General features: G+C 36.4%; 1 protein-coding gene across 4 annotated transcripts in view; it reads right to left on the bottom strand.

Moving 5' to 3' along the window:
• Window positions 1–12,347: 12,347 nt before the first annotated feature.
• The window catches only part of LOC138158551 (cytochrome P450 1A1-like), a 12,386-nt gene continuing 4,910 nt past the window's right edge, over window positions 12,348–19,823 (bottom strand). For all 4 annotated transcript variants that reach the window (XM_069084601.1, XM_069084600.1, XM_069084602.1 and 1 more), the window contains 2 exons: window positions 17,950–18,036; window positions 12,348–15,650 (listed from right to left, as the gene is read on the bottom strand). In XM_069084601.1, the coding sequence (XP_068940702.1) occupies window positions 15,350–15,650; window positions 17,950–18,036 (388 nt within the window). In that variant the 3' untranslated portion in view covers window positions 12,348–15,349. The remainder of the gene's footprint in view (window positions 15,651–17,949; window positions 18,037–19,823) is intronic.

Genomic DNA, 19,823 nt, shown 5'->3' with positions numbered 1-19,823 from the left:
AGCAGGTTTCCAAGTATTTCTCGCTGCCAGTTTAGATTGTGTCCTGAAGACTTGGTACCACTTGTATTCTCTCTCATATGATATTTCTCCTCCCCAAAGATGTCATGTCAGTTCTGCCCTGCACACAGGCACATAGCATTGTATCAGCATTCTCTGCAACAATCCAGTCATGCGTAACCAACCGCTCAAAAAAAAAAAAACCCCACATCAGGCTGGGGTGAGCATCCGTTTTCCATTTACACCATCATAGATTCATATTTTCTAGGGACCTTAGAGATAACCTAATACAATCCCTCATTTTGCAGATGGGGAAAGCAAAGCTAAGAGAAATTGATTTGCCCAACATCACGTAGCAATTAAGTACAAGAAGCAGGATTTGAACCCAGATCCTCTAGTACTCCACTAGACCACACTAGTTAAAGCTAGTATTCATGACAGGGTTGCTATTTGTATTTTTTAAAGCCATCCATGAACAACAGAGCAGAGGAGCTGTAGAGGTTGCCTTTTAGCACAGGTCCAGTTGTTCACCTTTACCTCCCTTCCTTTCTTGTCCCCAAGGTTCACGAGTAGCATAAGATAGCACTGTCAGTGCTTTCTAGAAGAGAAAAAAAATTGTCTCCTGACATACTGTAACGAACGGGTGAAGGGTTGCCTGGCATCCAGAAACAATTACCCGATTCCTTTGCTTTCCTGGATTTCTACTTTGTGTTTGGCTAGGGTTCTCCCTAAGCAATGCCATAGTGCACAGAGCACCAGTCCTGGAGTCAGGAAGACTTATTTTCCTGAGTTCAAATCCGGCCTCGGACACCCTTAGCAAGTCACCCATTGCTGTTTGCCTCAGTTTCCTCATCTGTAAAATGAGCTAGAGAATACAATGGCAAACCATTTCATTATCTTTGTCAAGAAAACCAAAATGGGGTCATGACTGAACAACGAAGTAGGGCTTCTATGATCTGAAATCTCATCACACTCATCTGCTCATGATGCCTCCATGAAGGCCATCAAAAGCGCCATCAAAGGTCACAACACTATCTGACTGACCTCCTGGTTAATGTACATGGTCTGGGTCTGCCTAAGTCTTTCTCTGAGATATTGCTTTTCTGATTCTCCTTCTACTATAAGAAATTGGGTGAGAAAACAGTTGTCTAGTCAGAAAAAACTGACTTTCAGATTACAAATTTAATTATGAGGGCAAGGAGTATATAGCATAATCATTACAAAGGCTGCCTCGGTATAGTCAGGGCATAAATGAATCAGACTAGTGGTGTGAATTAGAACAGTTCAGGAACAGGATTTGTCAATTCTAATCTTATGCTCCATCTGCTGGCAAAATGCCTGAAGTACATAACCATTGTAGGAGACAGACCAAGTAGTTCTGAACTGGAAAAAAATAAGGAGGGAAAGTGTGCATGTGTGTGTGTGTGTGTGTGTGTGTGTGTGTGTCTAGGGAAGAAACCAAGAATATGTAGCAAAAGAAGAGAGTCTTGTGGATGCTGTAGGTTTGGGGGATAGGTAAAGAATAGACATAGAGGCATCTGGTTTTTGTTACTCATAATTTCTCGTGCTATAAACCAGTTTCCAGTAGGTGGTGGTAAAGTATAATTCACAAATCTTTCTGAAAGGGACGTATTCCAGATGTATATTTGGAATGGAATTTCATGATTATCGAATCTAGCACCCTAGTTTTACACTTTTTAAAAGCTTTACACCCTTACACATTAAGAAACTGAGATGTGAGAGAATTTCACAAAGTCATACAAGGAGAAGGAATCATCATTTAAATACAAGTCCTATGACTAGGGTCCAATCCATTTCCCACCTCCCATTGCATCATACTTCTTTCATTATCAAAGTTATGCTGTCTTGCTAGAAAAAAAATATCAAAATTCATCTAGAAGAACAAAAAGTCCAGAATATCAAGGGAATTGAGGAAAAGAAATGCTAAGGAAGGTGAACTAGCCATACCAGATCTTAAATTGTATTATAAGGCAGCAGTCATCAAAACCACTTGGAACCGTCTAAGAAATAGAGGGGGAAATCAGTGGGATAGGCTAGGTACACACAACACAGTAGTCAATGATTATAGCAATCCACATTTAACAAATACAAACATCCCAGCTTCTGGGATAAGAACTCACTGTTTGACAAAAACTGCTAGAAAAACTAGAAAATAGTATGGCAGAAACCAATGACTGACACTCTATACCAGAATAAAGTTCAAATGGGTACACAATCTAGGTACAAAGACTGATACTATAAACAAATTAGGGGAGCAAGGAATAATTTAGCCATCAGATTTATGGAGAATGGAAGAATTTATGACCAAACAAGAAATTGAGAACAATATGAAATGCAAAATGAATAATTTTGATTACATTAAGTTGAAAAAGTCTTGCACAAACAAAGCCAATAATTAGGAGAGAAGCCGAAAACTGGGAAAGAATTTTTACAACCAGTAGTGTCATTTCTAAAATTTATAGAGAACTGAGTCAAATTTACAAGAATATAAGTCATTCCCCACTTGATAAATGATCAAAGGATATGAACAGGCATTTTTAGAGGAAGAAATTAAAGCTATCTATAGTCATGTGAAAAATGTTCTAAATCACTATTGATTAGAGAGATGCAAATTAAAACAACTCTGAGGTACCATATCACACCTATCACATTGGCTAAAGTGGCAAAACAGAAAAATGATAAAAGTTGGAAAAGATACAGGAAAGTTAGAACACTAGTTCATTGTTGGTGGAGCTGTGAATTGCTCCAACCATTCTGGAGTGCAGCAATTAGGAACTATGCCCAAAGCACTATAAAAATGTGCATACCCTTTGACCCAGCAATGCCACTTCTAGGGCTTTATCCCTAAGAGATCATAAAAATGGGCAAAGGACACACATGTACAAAAATATTTATAGCAGCTCTGTGTGGTGGCCAAGAACTGGAAATTGAGGGAATGCTCATCAATTGGGGAATGACTAAGCAAGTTGGGGCATATCAGTGAATGGAATACCATTGTGCTATAAGAAATGATGAACAGGAAAACTTCAGAGAAACCTGGAAAGACTTATAAACTGATGCTGAGTGAGGGGAGCAGAACCAAGAGAACATCATACACAGTAACAGCCACAGTATGCAAGAACTGATTTTGATAGACCTAGCCCTTCTCGGCAATGCAAGGACTTAAAACAATTCCAAAGGCATTTTTTGGTGGAGTTGTGAACTGATTCAACCATTCTGGAGAGCAACTTGGAACTATGTCCAAAGGGCTATAAAAAATGTACATACCCTTTGACCCAGCAATACCACTTCTAGGGCTGTATCCCAAAGAGATCATGCAAGTGGGAGGAAGACCTTTATGCACAAAAATATTTATAGCAGCTCTTTTTGTGGTGGCAAAGAATTGGAAATCATGGGGATGCCCACCAATTGGGGAATGCTTAAACAAGTTGTGGTATATGAATGTAATGGAATACTATTGTACTATAAGAAATGAGCAGATGGACTTCATAATAACCTGGAGTGACTTATATAAACTGATGTTGAATGAGAGGAGCGGAACCAGGAGAACTTTGTACACAATTACAGACACATCACATTTGTGATGTCAAACTTTATAGACCGGGTTTCTCTCAGCAATGCAAGGCTATAAGACAACTCGCAAAGACTCATGATGGAAAGGGCTTTCCACATCCAGAGAAAGAATTATGGAATCTGAATGCAGATTGAAGCAAACTACTTTCTCTCTCTCTCTTTTTTGTTTTATTTTGTTCCTTCCTTCTCATTCATTCCATTGATTATTTACAACTTGACTAATGTTTAACATGAATATATTCTTAGAATGTATATCATATTGCAGGCTGCCATGGTGGGGGAGGAGAGGGAAGGGGAGAAAATTTGTAATTCAAAAGCTTGTGGAACTGAATGCTGTAAACTAAAAGTAAATAAATCAATAAATGTTTTAAAAATAAGTGTATCTAAAAGAAATTAATTCCAAAGGATGCATGATGGAAAATCCCAGTCACACCAGAGAAAGAACTATGGAGTTGGGATGCAGAACAAAACAGACTATTTTCATTTTTGTTTTCTTTCTCAGATTTTTTTCTCATTTGTTATCATTCTTCTATGTAACATGACTAATATGAATATGTGTCTAATAGAAATGTATGTGTAGAGTCTATATCAGATTACAACACATCTTGGGGAGCAAGGGTGGAGGGAGGGGGAGAAATTTTAAAACTTATGTGAGTGAATGTCAAAAACTAAAAATAAATAATTTAATTAAATTTTTTTTTAATATTATGCTCTCTCTAGTCAATGGGGAATGGAGACATGCCTCTCAGTAGTGTCAATGGTTTACCTGAAACATTGTGGAAAATGAATCTATTTTAAAAGGCCACCTTTTTTGTGAAATTCTCTTCCAAAGCCACATTGTAACCTGTGGATGATCCTGGATTCCCAGAGCTGGCATTCCACCAGACAGGCAGCTTGTAATAGTAAATAGCATACTGGTCTCAGAAAGCAGAAGCTAAGACCATGTGTCACCTCTGACATATACTAGGTATGTGGCCCTGGGCAAGTCACTTAATCTCTTATTCGTTAAGAATTTCTGAAATTTCTGAGAAAATCCTGACCTGCAGTGACAAAAGGAATTCTCTCATCTCAGAGTTCCTTTTAATTAAGGATCATTGGCCCAGTGGGCATGCATGGACCAATAGAAAGTAAACTTCAATGGGCTCTGCCATCCTAGCAAGGCTTTAAGTCAATCGACCAATAAATAACCATTTATTAAGCACCTCTTATGAGTCAGGAATTGTACTAAGAGCACGGGGATACCTAAAGAGGTAAAAGACTGTCCCTGTCCTCCAGGAGCTAGCAGTCTAATGAGGAAACATCAAACACAGATATACGAAGAAAGTTCTATACATATCAAATAAAAATTACTAACAGAGGGAAGGCTCTGGAATAAGAGGGATTAGGGAAGATTTACAGTAGAAGATAGAATTTTAATTGAGATTTTAAGGATGCTAGAAAGATCCATAATGAGAGGAGAGGAGGGAGAGCATGCCAAGCATGGGGAGATAGCCAGAGAAAATACCAAAGTCAAGAAAGGGAGTGTCTTGTTCATGGAACACCAGAAAGCCAGTGTCACCAATTGCAGATTATGAGGCAGGGTAAAAAGTGTAAGAAGAGCAGAAATATAGGAGGAGCCTAACTTAGGAAAAACTTTGAATGCCAAACAAGGCATATTTGCTATTGGAGGTAATAGGGAGCCACAGGAGTTTATTAAGGGGGTGGGGAGTGACAAGATCTGATCTGTGCTTTAGGAAAATCACTAAATACAAACCAAGCTATAATTGACTGGGTTGTCTAAGGAACTTCCCTCGTTAACTACAGAGAAGTTCATAGCCAGAAGATTGACCACAAGGTTCAAGTCTTGCTTTGGACAAATATTGCTTCCATGATTCCTAGATCATAGGGATTCCATTAAACTTCTCAGTACCACCAGGGAAAGCTCTAAAATAATTAAGTTAAAAAATAGTAGTTCATCTGTCTGGCAAGGAAGAATTTCCTTATCGAGATTTCACTACAGAAGTTATGACCAAATCAGACAGAGAACATTACGGGACATAAAATGGATAGTTTCACATTAAATTAAAAAGGGGTTAAACAAACAAAACCAATGTAATCAAGCTTGATTAGACATGAAGCAGAAAACTTGTGGGGGGAAGGGGTGGAGGGGCAGATTTACAAGTTTCTCCAATAAAGACCTCATTTCTCAAATATATAGAGAACTGAGTCAAATTTATAAAAATACAAGTCATTCTAAACAGAACCAGGTGAACACTGCACACAGCAACAGCAATATTGTATGATGATTAACTGTGAATGACTTCTTTCTTCTCAGCAATACAGCAATCCAACAAAATTTCAAAGGACTTATGAAGAAAAATGCTATCCACCTTCAGAAAAAGAACTGATGGAGTCTGAATGCAGATTGAAGCATACTATTTTTTACTTTATTCTCTGTGGGATTCTTTTTTGGTCTATATTTTCTTTCACAACAGACTAATATAGAAATTTGTTTTATATGATTGCACATGTAAAGCCTATATCAAATTGCTTGCTGCCTCAGGGAAGGGAGAGAATTTGGAACTCAAAATTTCAAAAACAAATATTAAAAATTGTTTTTACATGTAATAAGAAAAAGTATTGAGGAAAGAAAAAAAAGAATACAAATCATTCCCTAGTTCATAAATGTTCATAGGATATGAGAAGGCAGTTTTAAAATGAAGAAATCAAAGCTATCTGTAGTCATATGAATAAATACTCTAAATCACTATTCATTAGAGAAATGCAAAGGTATGGTATATGATAGAATGTATGTTCCTTGAAGACAGGGACTGTCTTTGTTGCTTGTAGTTGTGCTTGGCATAGTGCTGGGCCCTATTGGAAGTACCTTAATAAAGCTTCTATCATCTGCCTGCCTATCTATCTATCATCTATCTATCTATCTATCTATCTATTTATCTATCAATGTGATTGATCTGTCTCACCTTGGGGGTGTGTGTGTGTGTGTGTGTGTGTGTGTGTGTGTGTGTGTGTGCCATCTGCCCTTAAAATTTGAAAGCAATCATATTGTTCTAAGGAAATAGTGATTAGGGTCCTAAGGCAAAGGACCATAAATGGAGAATCAGAAGAGACCTCAGAGGCCATTGTATGCAACCCCCTAGTCTTACATATGGGAAAACTGAGGTCCATGTAGGTTAAATGACTTACCCAAGGTCACACAGGTAGTAAGTAACAGAGGTGTGATTTGAAGTATGGCCACAGAAATTTAAATAAGCAGGCAGACTACAATTTTATTTTTTCATTTTCTCTTGCACAACAGGAAAAAAGTTACTCTTTAGCTTTTTAGTACCTAAGAATACAAATTTCCAATGGATTGATACTTAATGAGGGAATATATATTCAGTAATAAAACATCTTTAGAAATGGAAAATATTTTAATGAATTATATGGTAAGAAAAAAATATGAGGTCCAGTATTCCTCCCTCTTATGATAAATTGAAAGCTTCTATACCTCAAGAAAAAAAACAATAATGTATACAATCAGAGGAAAAGATCTAAGGAATTTTAAAGGAAGTTTTTCTTGACTCTCTTTAATTAATCTTGGTATTACTTAGCTATGTTTTTGTTTCACTCCTTAAGAGATTAAAGGAATCATTGCTGAATTCTGAAGAAAGAAATGTTCCTTCCAATCTAGACTTAATCCCTTCCAGCTAAGTAAATCTGCTTTCAGGCTGAGTGAATGCTGAAACCACTCCTCATTAGTGCTGTATAAGTGAAATGAAAATAGATTGTTTACTCTAGTTGTTAATTTAGCTGGTTTGGGGACCTTTCTCTCCAAGGGTCTAAACTCAAAGGAAAAGTTTTTCTTCTATTCCATGACTTAGAAAGTTCTTTCTGGGTCTCTCAGCTCTGTAGTTTGCTTACTTATCCAAGTTTCTATGACCATACTCTCTGACCCCTTGTTCCCATAGACACCAGGGGGTTTGGACATAGGTCAAGAAAGATTTACTGTTTTGAAGTTGCCTAACTTTGAGATGCTTCCTTCTGAAATTGTTCTAATGACTCATCGGACACATCCCTTTCCTTTCCCCCAAATCTCAGAGAAAAGAAAATGTGTAAAACGGACTCAAGGATTTTCCTCTTGTTTTTTGTTGCCATGTCAGAGACACATGTTTTGCCAGCTCAACAGGCTGGCACTCTTTTGACTTTTGACTGGGAAAGAATTTCAGAAATGTGCCTCTGGCAAAAGAGTTTGCTTCTTGATACCAAACATCAAGATTCAAAACAGAATACCAAAAAATCAAAGGCAATGTGAAGGTTTTTGGAAGGAACCTTAGATGTCAGTTAATCACATCTATACCTAAGGAAGAAATTGGTCCTTGATAAGCAGTCATCCAGTGTTCACTGGAATTTGTGGAGGAGCTCACTACCTTTTTAGACAGCCTAAATTTTTAGAAGATTTTTCCTAAAGCAATTGAAATCCACTTCTCTGTAATTTCATATATTGCTACTAGTTCTGTCCTGTGGGGGTAAGAGGGGAAGGAGAATGCACTAAGCATTTATTAAATGTCTTCCATATCACAAGCATTGTGCTAAATACTTTACAAAAATTATCTCATTTGATCCTTTGCAAGCATTTAAGGTAGGTGCTGTTCTTATTCCCATTTTGCAATTGATGAAACTGAGGCAGAGGTTAAATGACTTGCCTAGGGTCACATAGCTAGTAAGTAACTAAGCCTGGATTTGAACTCATGTCTTCCTAACTCCAGACCCAATGCTTTATCCATTGTACCACCTAGTTTCCTCTACAATATGTCTAATAATTCTTCCATATGATAATGCTTAAATAAGTTAACTCAGTTTTTATTCTCCATTTTGTCTTCTCTTCATAGAGTTAAACATGCTAATTCTTTCAAGGAGCCCTCATTTGGCATATCCTTCCACTAATCTGGACATGTTCCAACTTTCCAATGTCCTTCCTAAAATAGGTCATCCAAAATGAAGCACAATATTCCATTTACTCCTTGGATAGGGCAGGTAAAGCGGCTCTGGAACCTTCTGGTTCTTGGACATTATATTCAATTACCACAGTCAAAAGCTATGTCAATATTTTAATGACTTGTTTTCACCAGTACAGCAGACATCCCATCTATGTTTTCTCATCCTGTGCTATTTCTATGCATATCTTTCCATAAATCTTCCATAGAGAGTCACTCAAGCCATTGGATGCCTTTATTTGGTTCTTTTAAAGCCTTGTGGATATGAAGGCAGGATTTTTTCATATGTTGTTTTCATGACTGGTGCATCTTCTTTTTTCATTTATACATGCCCTTGGTGATATATTTCACCATCTTTTTACATAAAAGTTATCAAAAGATACATATGCTGGCCTAGGAACATGTATGTTAACATTTTGGACTTATGTTATATTATTGACTCAGTTTTATTTTTTTTTTAAACTGGCTCTTTTCATATACACTATTATTTAGCTACATGTACCCAACTTGTACTTAGAATTCAGGTGTAGGATTTGACAATTATATCATTTTTTAAAAATTGCATGTGGCCTACTGATCACAGTTTTAGAGCTAGAAGGAATATCAGAGGCCATATAGCATGACTTCCCCGCCATTTAGAGATGAGAAAACTGAGGCCCAGAGGAATAAAATCAGTTATGCGAGGTAATACAAGTAGTAAGACCCAGGATTTGAACTCAGGTTCTATTACTCGAAATCCAATATTATTCTGGTCTCTCTCTATCCTGATTCTGACATGCAACATAAGCCCTTCCTCTTAGCTTCATATCATTGACAAATTGGATGCCAGCTATGCCTTTGGCTATGTCAATGATCAAAATATTGAGAAGAGGTTTGAGGGCTAGGCATATGGCATTTCACTCAAGATTTCTCTGTAGTTTGACATTACTCCATTAATCAACCTTCTTTTAATCAGTATGATGAGAAGACATTCCTTAGAGGGATCAATTTAAAGAACTAAGGGGGCAGAGGTTTACCCTGGTGAAGACTTAGAGGAGACATGATTGTCATCAAACAATTGCAGGGTTGTTATGTGGAAGAGGCATTTCACTTATTTTAGTTGGTCCCAGACAGTGGAAGATGCAGAGAGACTGGTTTCAACTTGGTTTAAGGAAAAATGTACTAGTAATTAGAACTGTCCAAAAGTAAAATGAGCTAGTCTAGGAAGTAATAGGCTCATGTTATTACTGGATATCTCCAAATAAAAGCTAGATGATCACTTTTTGAAAATATTGTAGTGGTACAGATCAGACTTGGTAACTTCTGAAGGCCCTTTCAGTTTGGACAATCCATAAATAATCCTATGAGGAGTCATTGTATAACCAAGAAGTTAGAAAAACTGAGCTATTCAGAGAGACAATTATGTGAACTAATGCAAAGTAAAGTAAGCAGAGCCAAGAAAACAATATCCACAATAATTACAATATATATGAGGAGAAAAAAAAAACAGCAAAAAGAAAGCAGTTTAAACAGAATACTATGAAATTATAATGACCAAACTTTGGGGAATTTACAGGAGGAAATGTAGGCAATGTAAAAAATAAGTTACCAATGAAAAAATATTTTAAAAGAGAAAGGAATGATTAATAAATCTAGAAATGTAAGATAAAGTCAGATTATGAAAAGCTTTAAAGGGTAACAGAGGAGTCTGAGGAGAGAAATATGATGGTCAGACCCAGGCTTTAGGAATATTACTTTAAGACTTAAGTGAATATACCTTTTGATCCAGGGATCCCACTGCTAGGTATATATCTCAAAGAGGTCAAAGAGAGAAAGAAATGTCCCATGTATGCCAAAATCTTCTTAGCAGACCTTTTCTTGTGGGAGCAAAGAGATAAATAAGTGCCTGTTGTTTGGCCAATGGTTATACGCATTGTGGAACATGTATATTACTGCACTGTAAAAAATGCATATGAAGAATTTAGAAAAGCATAGGAAGACTTCTATGAACTGATATGTACCCAAAATATTCATAACCAGGAAAACTATTATTCACACCACCTATATTAAGGCAAATGGAAAGAATTCAAACTGAAACTGAATGCTGTATAATGACCAAGCTTGGACACAGAGAAGAGCTGGAGAAAGGCACTTCCTTTCCTTTGCTGGAGAGGTATGGGTGAGTAGGTGTAGAATATTGTCTGAATATTGTAGAACATTGTCTGACATTGCTAATGTGTTGGTTAGATTTTATTAAACTGACTTTATATCTTTCTTCTTTAAAAATCTTTGTTAGAAAGGGATGGTTCATGGTATAGTGGGAGCAGGGAAATATATTTAGAAATGAATGTTATATAGAAGCAAACGTCAAAATTATTCATTATTTAAAAAGAACATCACATTGGCAGCTATGTGGAAGGAGAATTGGAAAGGGGAGACATGAGGTAGGAAGACAAATTGGAGAGCTAATTAAAAAATACAAATAAGGTGATGAGGTTCTCTAAACTACTGTGCTAGCCATGATAGTAAAGAATGGGAGGGCTAGCATTCAGATAACTGCCCACTATTTGAAATCTCTCCTGAAGAAGAAATAAACATACCCTACCACCTCATGTGCACATGTGGGTATATTTTGTATTTATACATATTTGTCTTTATGAATCAAATGATGATTCACAGTCATCACTATGAATATAAATTCTTAAGCTGCACTAGTGAACAATAAAACATATGCACAGTCTTGAAAGCATAACTCTAGCCCTGACTACCCCAGGAGCAGGTGAGATGGGTGTGATTTTTTTTTTTACCCTTAATCCAAATAATCCCAAAATATTGATTTTATACTGATTAGTCGTCTGTTCAGTGTCTCCACTTTGGAGTTTTCAGAATGCTAGGCTTTGAGAATATCTGGGTTCAAATATCACTTCTGAACTAAAAAATATATGTGTGTGTATACACATATATATGTGACCATGAACAAATGATTTGCCATTTCAAAGTCTCAGTTTTCTTATCTGTAAGAGGGGGATAATAAACTCTATATTATCTACCTCCCAGGATTATTATGAGTATAAAATGAAATGATGCATTTGTGTACACATACTTATGTAATATAGATATACTCATAGGCTTGTATAAAGAAATGAATATACCAGAATCATAAACTCTATCAGAATCTACAGAGACATTGTAGATACTTAAATTTTTATTTCCCATATGAATGGGAACAAATTAGATACAAACTTGAGTGCATGGTACCACTTAAGATATAGTTCATAATCTCCTATTTCTTCAGCAACATACTGATATGCTAAAGGAATAAGTATCACAAAAATTGTTCTATATATTTTAATTAGAAAACTTACTTATGCATTTCCATTTTCTCCCATCTTTCATCTTTATGCTTATCTAAAATATATTTGCAGCAAAAATATGTGTTTTATAAAACATATAGAGTAACACATTATTTAATTATGCCTTAAGATCATAATGTGACTTAGTATATGACAATCTGTTTAAAATTGAAATTGCTGAAAAAAGCATTGCTTTCTATTAGAAAAAGGGAGATTTTGAAAAACTGAAGAGGGAAGGACTTCTAGACAAACAGACCACTAAATTCCTATAGTATTACATATATGATTACTATTGTTCAATATAGAGAATATTTTATATAAACTAAAAACTTTGCAACCTCTTTACTAAGAGGTGACAATTCCCACAAGGGGTAGATTACTTCTATTAACAGGAAAAGACTTTGGATGCAGAAGCCCATTAAAGTCACTCAGCACACAAGCATATTAAAGATAGAGTTTTAATTAGAACTCCTAGGCCAAGTTTTATAATTTGTAAATATCACAAATGAATTGTTTTGATTTTTGCTTTCAAAAATTTGACAGTATAATTTATAGGGGAAAACATTCCATTCTAAGACTTTGAAGTAGAATTTGCAGCATAATCAAAAGCACCAGTAAATGTCTTTCCATAAGTCTCACCTTTCCAGCCAGGTAGTCAGTCAGCCTGTTTCCAGGATGCCTGTGATTAGATCATTATTGACCTAGTGCAGTCCCTTCATTTCACAGATGAAGAAACTGAGGCTTTCACAGTTTAAGTGACTAGGGCAAGGTAGCAAGGGATGAAGCAGGGCAGGATTGGCTGGGATTTGGACCCAGGTTTTCTAACTCTAGATGTAACACATTTTCCATAACACCAGGCTGTCTCACTTATAGATCATGAGACACACTATGGAATGCTATTAGGGACTCTGAAAAAAATCTCACTGCCCCTTTTATAGACACCAAATATTCCTTCGTGTTAAAAGCAGTAACACTATTTGGGATAGGATAGGGATATTCTGTGATTTCATTGGTACAAAGAACTCCTTGAACCAGGAAGATCCTGATTCTAATAATGTAGGGAATTACCTGCCATGTAACTTAGGGTCTTAAGTATTTGACAAAAGGAACAAAAGGTTCCAATGACTTGCCCAGAGTCAGTCAGCATATGTCAGTAAGGTCTTCCTGATTCCAAATCCAGGTCTTCATCCAATATACTTTAAATTAAAGATACAACTTATAAGCTTTTCCTTCTAAAATATGTATTTAGGCTCTTGTAAAATTTCAAAATTCTCATTAGTTGGATACTTGAACTCATACTTTTTGACAAATACATGTGCTTTTAACTTGGCTTAGGTAACTCAATTATGTGCAAATAAATTTCCTCTCTCTCTGTCTCTCTCTCTCTGTGTCTCTCTGTCTCTCTGTCTGTCTCTCTCTGTCTCTCTCTCTCTCTGTCTGTCTCTGTCTCTGTCTCTCTCTGTCTCTCTCTCTCTGTCTCTCTCTCTCTCTCTCTGTCTCTCTCTCTCTCTCTCTCTCTCTCTGTCTCTGTCTCTCTCTCTCTCTCTCTCTCTCTCTCTCTCTCTCTCTCTCTCTCTCTCTCTCTCTCTCTCTCTCTCTCTCTCTCTCTCTCTCTCTCTCTCTCTCTCTCTCTCTCTCTCTCTCTCTCTCTCTCTCTCTCTCTCTCTCTGTCTCTCTCTCTCTCTCTCTCTCTCTCTCTCTCTCTCTCTCTCTCTCTCTCTCTCTCTCTCTCTGTCTGTCTCTCTCTCTCTCTGTCTCTCTGTCTCTGTGTCTGTGTCTCTGTCTCTGTCTGTCTGTCTCTGTCTCTGTCTCTGTCTCTCTCTTCCTCTTTCTTTCTCCCTGCCTCCCCCTCTATTTCTCTCTCCTTTCTCTGTCTCTCCCACCTTTCCTCCTTCCTTCTCTCTTTTCTTCATTCTCTCTCTTCCCACCCTGGTAAACATCCTTGTAACCCATCTATTCTTTCTCTCATCTAATCTAGGCTAAATACTGCTAGCAGGAAAGTTTTCCTAAAATAATACTTCCAGCATCCACTTCTCTCCTTAAGAGCACTAACGACGGCTTATAAGGATACGAACATGGATAGAGACAGGAATAGAGACAATACCTGTGATTTCCTTGACATAGAGAACTTCCTAATTAAGGAAACTTCCTCTTCCAGCGCCTGTCGGCATGGGAATAATTATAGAACCAAGGCTAAATTTCCCATCTTGACTTTCAATGTCTTCCAAAATTTTGAGCCAATTTTCCTACTCGAGTTAGCATAAGTAAAATATTCCTTTACATAGCAGAGGACTGGCAGTTCCTATTTCTCTACTGTTCCCTGACATGGAATTGCTGCTACATTCGGACCAGTCTGCTTGCTGTTTCAAACACATTTCGAGTTTGCTTCCCTCTTTGTGATTGCTCATAGTATTAGAAAAGATAGCCGACTTTTCATGAATATCTTATATATAAGCTAAAATTAATAATAATAGCCATAGGCAGCATTATTTAAAGTTCTGCAAACACGTGATATGAGAGGTTCTCAAATCTGGAGTCCAACAACTCTCGACAGATCCATGAACATAATTCAGAATGTCCGTGAACTTAGATGGGTAGACGGGATATATTTCTGTTTTTAATATCTTCTAACTGAAATCTATAATTTATTTTAACTAAAAACATTATTTTGAGCAGGGGTACATAAGTTTCAACAGACTGACAAAGAAAGATCCATGATATTAAAAAAAAAAAAGTTGAGAAGCCCTGATTTTCATACATTATCTCATTTAATCACAGAGAATTACTGAAATTAGGCTATCTAGAGGTGAAGGCAACTGATTTATATTGAAATAAATTGTGATCCCTATATCAGTGAATAAAAGCAATAATGATGCTGGCAATGATGTGATGATGATGATGGTGATGATGGTGATGAGTGATGATAAATATGACAATTCTTTAAGTATTGCCCGGAGTTTTACATATATTGTCTCATCTTGTCCTCACAAAAACCCTGTGAGCTTTTACTTCTAATGATTTCTAATGACATTCTACAATTAAATATACTCTCTTCTCATTTTCTGTTTGCCTGATGCCTACTCTTACTCAAGTGCCCCCCTTGTCCATGAAACCTTCTCTGACTATTCTGGTCTATTCTGATTTCTCCCTTTATGGCATTGTTTAATCCTTATCACTTAGCCCACACATCTGAGCATGAGATTCAGGTGTATTTGCTCAGTTCTGTAACAGGTTTTTATGACTATGTCTTCCTTTGCCTTTTGAGATTAAGCTTCTTGAGGGGACTATACCTTATACTTTTGGATCTCCCACAAAGGGATAATGAACCCTAAATGAAATTTATAGCAAAGATCATGGATTAAATTATTTCATCTTCAAATTACTTTAGCCCATTGTATCTAGGAGATTTTTCTGCATTATATTATAGATTCTTTGGACTCAATTGAGAAACTAAATTGAGGAATTCACCAGGAAGCGAGGCTGTACTGTGAGTTGATAAGGTTTGGTCTTCATGACTAATCCATACACAGGTGTCAAATCTAGCTGGGCTCCTGGACATTTCTTCAACTCTAGCTGCTGCAGGATACTTGCAATAAAAACAATAGCCTCATTTCGAGCAACATCTTCTCCCAAGCACTTTCTAATGCCCATTCCAAAAATCAAAACTTTCTCAACCAGGCTTTTATTCAGCTTGCCGTTTTCATTTAGAAATCTCTCGGGCTGGAAGGAGTCAGGATTTTCCCAGAGAGTTCTACATTAAGCAAAAAGAAAATAAGAAAGAGCCATAATGGGTATTTTTTAAGAGATCTTCATTGAGTAGTTAGACTTATGTATAAATCTTATCAACAGGATTACCCACTAGCATCTATAAAGCACTTTTTAATTTTAAGGCAGTGTGTAATCATTTCATTTGCCCTAAATGTATTTAGTTTGGGGTAATAGTTTCAATGCAAATACAAAAATGCATAGCTCCCTTTTGCATAATATGTATATTCATAAGATTAGCTTTCAAAAAGAGAGTTAGTGCAATCATGACATCCAGTGGAGAATAGCTAGCTCCTGCAGAAAACAAATGGCAATTCTTCAAACAATGAGTAAAAGAGCCAACACAATTTATCTAGGCTTTCCAACAGTGATGTTCTTCTCCAAATGCCATTCAGAACATTTCAAGAAAATGGCATAAAAGATCAAAAGTACCTTTGTCACAAAAAGTAATTGGGACATGTATTTCCACGTATATATAGCACAGGGGAAATCTCAATGTTAAGATGTTAGAGCAATCCTCGATGTGTACTTACAGGATTACTTTGAATTTGTCTCTCTGCCCTCTTGGTTTTGTTAGCAACTCTATGCTGGACTAGATCAATAGAAGTTGACTTGCCCTAAGTTTCCTATCATGCCCCTTAGTACTGTTTAATACAGCAGAATCACTCACTTTGAAGATCAAATGACATAATATGTATAAAGTGTTTTGCAGAACTTCAATTGATAAATGTTATTATTATTATTATTATCATTACAATTAAGCTGTGATTGAAATAGTCATAAATTCCAACCGAAGGGGGCTTTCATTAGTTCATAGAGTTCAGGGTTCTTTGGACACTAAAATCTCACCTTTCCCACACATGTATTCCCATAGAAAAGGTTTATAATTACTTGCCATGTCTGTTTGATATATCGAACAGTACTTCTTAAAAGATTTCATGCTTAATTCTTTTCATCAAGTAGTTCAATTATCTAAGGTTAGCCATCTCAGTACTTGGCCCTGTGCTTAGAGGGTTCACCTGGCTACTACACAGTTCAATATTCATCAAGAATCCATGTATTCCCCCAGTCAACAAGCATCTGTTAAGCACCTAATTAAACATCCTTGAACATGACAATCCATCTCTTACACCAAGAATGTTCTTTCTCTTCCCTTTGTGCCTCTTGGTTTTCCTCAAGACTCTGCTCAAAGCCAACCTTATGCAGTAGGCTTTTACCTGCCCCACTAATTCCTGTCTCTCAGATGGTGAATGGCTAAAGAAGTTGTGGTGCCTGAATGTAATGGGACATTACTATGACAAAAGAAATTATTAATATGATGAATACAAAAGAGTGTGGGAAGATTTCTATAAACTAAGGTGAAACAAAGTAAACAGAACCAGGAAAACAAAATACATGATGCGTACAACAATGTAAAAGGGAAAGTAGAATAATTCAAATGAAACTGAATGCTGTGGGATTATAATGATCATGCTTGGTCCCAAAGAAAAGACATGAGAAGGCACCTCTTCCCATATTCAGCCTCTTTACAATGGTCAAGGCCTATGGATATGGAACACTCAATATGTCAGACTTTTTTGATACATGACTTACTTTTGCTGAGTTTTTATTCTTTCTTTATTTCTTGTTATGGGAGATTTCTTTTTTTTTTTTTTTAGAAATGAGGAGTATGGAATGATATACTGGGAAATGTATGTGATGCAAAAATGAAAGATACCAATAAAATTTACTTTTTTTAAAAGAGTGGTTCCTAACTTCATAGATACTTGCCATCTTTTTACTTTACTTTGGGATAAGGTAAGATACCATAATGTGCCTTTTCTGCTGAATCACTTTTAAAATGTAGGCATTGGATTGCTAACATATTCTAACCCTAACCCTAATTCTGCCACACCAAAATTAAACAATCTAACATATAAATCCTTGATGACCTATCCTAAAATATTATGATCTATATCAGTGAAGGGAGTTTTCACACTCTGAGTTCTCCAGAGCAATGCAAACACAAGTCCACACTGCCACACCCCTACTACAAATATTTATTTATTTATAAATATCTATTTTATCTGCCTGCCAAATTGATTCTAAGTCCAAGTTTCCTCCTCTGTTCCCAAGATCTCTTCTAGCCCTCAATACTAAGATCCTATCATCTCAATGATTTCCTCTGGGAAATGAACTCCTTTTAAGGACACTGGAGTTGATAGGATTGGAAGGAAGAAAATTTGGCTCTGACTGAGTTGAGAAGCTGTGTCCCTCTCTGCAGGAGAATTCTAGCAGATACTTACTCATCATGGTTTACTTGATACATATTAAAAAACACACAGGTTTTCTGAGGAATGAAATATCCACCGAGAGTAGTATCTGTGGTAGCACTAGGAAAATAAAATACATATAATGCATTTTGATTACTGTTAACAAGCATACACACACACATATTCTTTGCCTCAAAGGCTGAGATACAGGGGAGTTCAAGTACTTTTATCATAATATTGATATCCCATATTCAGAAAAATTAGATCTTCCATGATACCAAATGTCAAACATATCAGATATCAAAATCTATGTGAATAAGGCTAAACAGAAGCAAAACCAGTCAATATTCATGAAGCATTATGGGGCCAAAAGTTCTATATGTTTAGTCAGAAGATTAGAAAATGGAAACACATGTCTTCTAGCCCAATGGTCTCAAACTCAAATAGAAAAGAACCAGACTATATATTGACTCAACATTGTCTATGTTGTATGACATTTTTATTTATTTTGTTGATCATTTGCCAAATACATTTTACTCTGTTTCTGGCCCCATTTGGAAGCCAGTGGGCTATAAGTCTGATACCTCTAATCTATGATGGGGAGAGCACTGGCTAGGTAGGAAAGGGGATGGGATGTCAATATACCACTAGTCTGGTCTAAAATAATGAAAATAAAACAGTCTACTCAACTCTTGACAGAGAAGTGAACTTAAAATGCAGAAAGAAAAATTATACATTTTCAGACATGGCTAATGTGGGAATAGATTATGCAGCTCTATGTTAAGGGATTTATTATATTTTTAAATTTGCTCAACAAAAGTGTTAGTAGGAGGGACAGATTTTAAAAAAGAACAAAAGAACCTTGAAGAATTTTCTATGGTTCTTCTGGCACTAACATTCTATGATTCTAATCCTACCAAAGTTATTAGACTATATTCCTTAAATGACAATGCCATAAAATCAGAGATCACTGGAGCTAGAAGAAAAAATTTTGTCTTTAGAACCCAAAGAGGTTGTGACTTGATGGTCACACAGGTAACCATTATCCAAGGTGGGATTTGAACCCAGCTCCCCTTACTCAAGAGACAAGTAAGACCCAGAGAGGTTAAATTACTTTGCCCACAGTCTTGTAGGCTGTGAGGGATTTGAATTGGGGTCCTCTGGCTCCAAATGTAACAATCTTTCCATTACACCATGCTGCTTCCCAGAATATAGGACTACATTACTTTATGCAGTTGATATGCAGCTGAAAAGGTATGTATTAACTCTGGCAACTTGAATTTTATTTCCAGTGCAATGTAAGATCTGGATATTTAAAAGAATACTGAAGTGAATACCTTTATTAGATTGAACCCACCCACAATCCAGATATTCATATATTGGCTTTGTTTGAAAGGGAAGCCTGGTTCTAGTTTCTATTCTTCATAGAATTGTAGCACCACTCCCTCAAAAATGTGGTTCTGAGAAGGTATTTCAATACTTCAACTGATTGCCCTTCACAATTAGCAACCCCTGAGTCGTTTTAGCAGTGGGATGACTAAACCACATTCATACAAAGCACAACAATAAAAGACAGCTCTGCTCAACAGGAAGGGAGAAAATTATTTGATGAGAATTTGCAGGGGAATTCTTAGATGATTACAAACCTGACAATCTATTAAAACCACTTCCATCAATTGAGATGAAATTCTTAATAGCAACTTTAAAGACAACAATACACAAATATTCTTTAAAATAAGATGGTATTAGATTATCTATATACTTTGACATGAGGCTACATAGGGTTTACAGATCTAAATTAAGGAGAGGCAGAAATAGAAACAGAGACACAAAGACATAGAGACCCAGACTGACAGAGATGAGAGAGAGAGAGAGAGAGAGAGAGAGAGAGAGAGAGAGAGAGAGAG

This window comes from Petaurus breviceps, unplaced genomic scaffold, assembly GCF_028583685.1.
Source record: "Petaurus breviceps papuanus isolate PSGF00001 unplaced genomic scaffold, PetGlider_PUasm1.0 175, whole genome shotgun sequence".
Classification (NCBI taxonomy): Eukaryota; Metazoa; Chordata; class Mammalia; order Diprotodontia; family Petauridae; genus Petaurus; species Petaurus breviceps.
The sequence above is the reverse complement of the archived record's forward strand: the minus strand, read 5'-3'. Positions and strand labels throughout refer to the sequence as shown.